Below are 3,487 nucleotides of genomic sequence, written 5' to 3'. Positions count from 1 at the left end.
AGCTTGCTTCCAACACGGCATGTCACACTTTAGAAATTGTATTGAAGCGTAAAAGGGGAAATTATACGATGTAGTCCGGGCGGTTGGGTTTACTCACTATTCTGGATTCATGGTTTTGACGGTCGGGATGTGTTTTTCTGTCGGCGAATTGGGTTCCTTCCTCCTCCTCTCCGCTTACAGAGCAGGCGAAAGATGACTTGTGTGTCTGGGGCTATCCGAGGCACTTGGATGGCGATTTAACCGTCTTTTTCGACCTCCCTTCGTCTCGCTAATGTATCTTAACGTCGTGGTGTTAGAAAAACTTACGAGACATTCCTATTTTCCTCAAATTTGACAGGTCTATTTGGCTCTTTTTCCTTTCTTTCTGTGTCCGTCCGCTCCTCGCTCGAAGTACAAGATGGCTGCGCAGGTGCGGCAGTGACATCAAATGACGTGGCACTACAGACACATCTAGAAGATGATTGGTGTTGGGATTTGTAGTTCGAGGTCAACAATGTGATGAGCTAGATTTTCCAATGAGGTAAAGGTGAATATACATATTGAAATGTATATATTTTATTAAATAAATAAAAAATAAATAACGCCCACACAAACATTTGTGAACTTCTACCACAGCATCATTGAGGGTTTCCTGACTGGAGGCATCACAGCTTGGTACGGCAACACCACGCCCACGACAGGCATGTCATCCAGAGGGTGGGGAAGATCATCGGTGTTGAGCTCACAGCCTTCGAGGATCTCTACAACTAACGCTGCCTCTGGAAGGCCATGATCTCCATCACAAAAGACACCAACCACCCCAGCTACCACCTGTTCACACCATCTCACCGGAGAGACGGAAGATGGCTGAGCATCGGGAGCGCGAAGGAGAGGTTCCACAACAGCTTGAACAAGTAAAATAGTAGGAGCTGAGTCCCCAGGCTCAACTCTCAACAGCCAACATCTACAGTAGACTGACACTGTGACTGAAGACTCCCCCTGGACAGACCACCCACACACACACACACACACACTCCCGCGTCTGGTCTGTTCTGATGGACCAGTTTCTCAATCCCACTGCCTTGCTCTTGCTGACATCTATGATGGGATGGGATAAGTAGATGAGGATGATCCTGATACAATACAGAGAGTGTACTGTAATAAATTGCCCGTTTGGGAACCTTTAAATGTGTAGCTGAGTATCTAGGACTGGAATGAGGAAGTGATTAGCACTGATAAGATACTGTAAGGACAACATGGATGTATTAATAGAAGGACATTAATTATTAATTAATTAATAGAAGGACAAGGACTTCTATTAATTATTAATTAATTAATAGAAGGACAAGCAATTTGATTACAAGAATTCCAATGTAGGCCTATACAGGGGCGAAAATTAACTTTTTGGCTCACGGTGAGTCACCTGCCAAGGGGACTGTAGATGAAAAAATCTACCGGCCAAGTATATATTTTTTAGCCTTCCCAAATCTAGTTGCCAATTGGAAATTTTACGTACATTTGGCCGGTGGCAGGTGTTAATTTTCAGCCCTGGGCCTATACCTGTACCCTTTACGCATGGCAAATAAACTTTCATTTACCACATGTTTCTTTTATCTTTTATAAAGGAAATATCAAAATATATTCAAATGTACACAATTACAGCAAGTGAATATAGGCTATATACATATTGAAAAAGTAATTAAATCCATTCAACATATAAAGGTATTATCTTAATGCATTGACCCTTCTCCATACTCACTTTGTCTGTCTGTCTCTCTCCCTCCCTCCCTCCCTCCCTCCCTCCCTCCCTCCCTCCCTCTCTCTCTCATTCTCTCTCTCTCACACACGCACACACACACAAACAGCATTCATAAGAAATTAATCTTTTTCCATATCATGTTTGAATCAGGACTTTTTTCCTGCTTTGGAAAATGTCAATAAATGCAGAAGCAGTAGGCTATATCTTCCTAATCCACCATCTTGAGCGCAGAACCAGGTAGTATTGGTAGCACATAGCCTTCCTCCTCCTTTTCGCCTTCTTCCCTGGGTGGAGGTTGAGCCTCCACGGGGCCAGGCAGGTAAATGTTCCCTACCGCGCCGTCCTCCAGCTCGGGCCTGTGTCTGCGGGCGTCGCCCCGGTGGGCGGCCTCCAGGCCCTGGTTGATGTAGCAGGCCTCTTGGCCGGCCTCCAGGGGCGGCAGGGCGGACAGAAGGGCTCTGAGCCTCTCGTCGAGCTCCGTGAAACCAGGCCTCTGCGCAGGGTCCCGCCACCAGCAGCTCTGCATCACTTCATATCTGACAGGGAGAGAGAGGTGTGTGTGTGTGTTAGAGAGAGAGAGAGAGAGAGAGAGAGAGAGAGAGAGAGAGACAATGAAAAGGGACAGTGGGCGATTGAGAAAGGAAGGACAAGTCGGGCTGAGACCGTCACCTCGGTGTCTGTGCCCTGTGTTCCCAACAGTAACTCTTGGTTACAGATCATTGTGCCAATAAGGCTCACGTTGATTAAATTATTCAGAACCACAGAGGCGTGTCTCACTCAATATAACATATCAAGTCGGGAGATGTACTGTAAGAACATGTTATGTAGTAATATCGTTATTTTTTGTGTTGATACAACTCCTCAAATAAGTTCTCAAAGAGGGATATGGTACTTCTACTGTTCGGCTTTACGACACACATCAACTCATCATCAATCTGTCCATTGATTAGAACTTTTAGGAGGTTGCGGAGGGGTTAAGGGTCAGCGAGGTAAGGACTCACAGTTTGTCGTCACACTCTGGCTGTTTGAGCCTGTGTCCCGTCTCCAGAAGGTCCAGGAGTTCGTGGTTGTGGACCCCCGGGTACGGAGTCCTTCCCCTGGACACGATCTCCCACATGGTGACCCCGAAGGACCACTGGGGACACGGGGACACGGACGGTTGGACACGCACGTGTTAACAGGTGTCACTGCGTCGCTCGGCGGTATAGCTTCCGCCCTCGCTTGGCCCACGCCGGGTTCGAACCCGGGTCCTCTGACTTACGAACGCACGTGACCGCCTCTCATAAACGCCGCTAACAGCCACACCACCAAAAAGCCAGCAATTCGATGGCGCGGGCGGTATTTACACTGAGGGGTGAGCTTAACCAATTCAACTCGGTTACACAAGAACACAACGAATAGCACATCAACAGGATCCAGAGTTACTCCTGGTCAGGGCACATGTTCAGGAACAACACCTAGCCCTGATAATGGGTCATTAAAGAAATACGAACACCACGACTCACCACATCAGTCTTGCTGGTGTAGACAGACTCTGACAGACTCTCAATGGCCATCCACTTCACTGGCATGGAGACAGCCACTTTCTGCCTGTAGTAGTTGCTGCTGTATATCTTCTTGGAGAGACCAAAGTCGGCCACACACACACGCAGGTTGTCCCCCAACCTGGAAGAGGGAGTTAGTTCATTGTGGTTTTACTGTGGCACCAATTTCTGTCTGCTTTGTATTTTCCACCGTGTCCATGGAAAA

The 3,487-nt window shown here is 47.4% G+C and overlaps 1 protein-coding gene across 1 annotated transcript in view; it reads right to left on the bottom strand.

Annotated features, from left to right (window-relative positions):
- Positions 1-390, bottom strand: part of rab1ba (zRAB1B, member RAS oncogene family a) — a 6,892-nt gene extending 6,502 nt beyond the window's left edge. The window contains exon 1 of the mRNA XM_084461197.1: positions 98-390. Within this exon, the coding sequence (XP_084317323.1) occupies positions 98-111 (14 nt within the window). The 5' untranslated portion in view covers positions 112-390. The remainder of the gene's footprint in view (positions 1-97) is intronic.
- Positions 391-3,487: the final 3,097 nt, after the last annotated feature.

The sequence above is a fragment of the Borostomias antarcticus genome (assembly GCF_949987555.1).
Source record: "Borostomias antarcticus genome assembly, chromosome: 37".
NCBI lineage: Eukaryota > Metazoa > Chordata > Actinopteri > Stomiiformes > Stomiidae > Borostomias > Borostomias antarcticus.
Note: the sequence above shows the minus strand (reverse complement) of the source record. Positions and strands in the feature narration are given on the sequence as shown.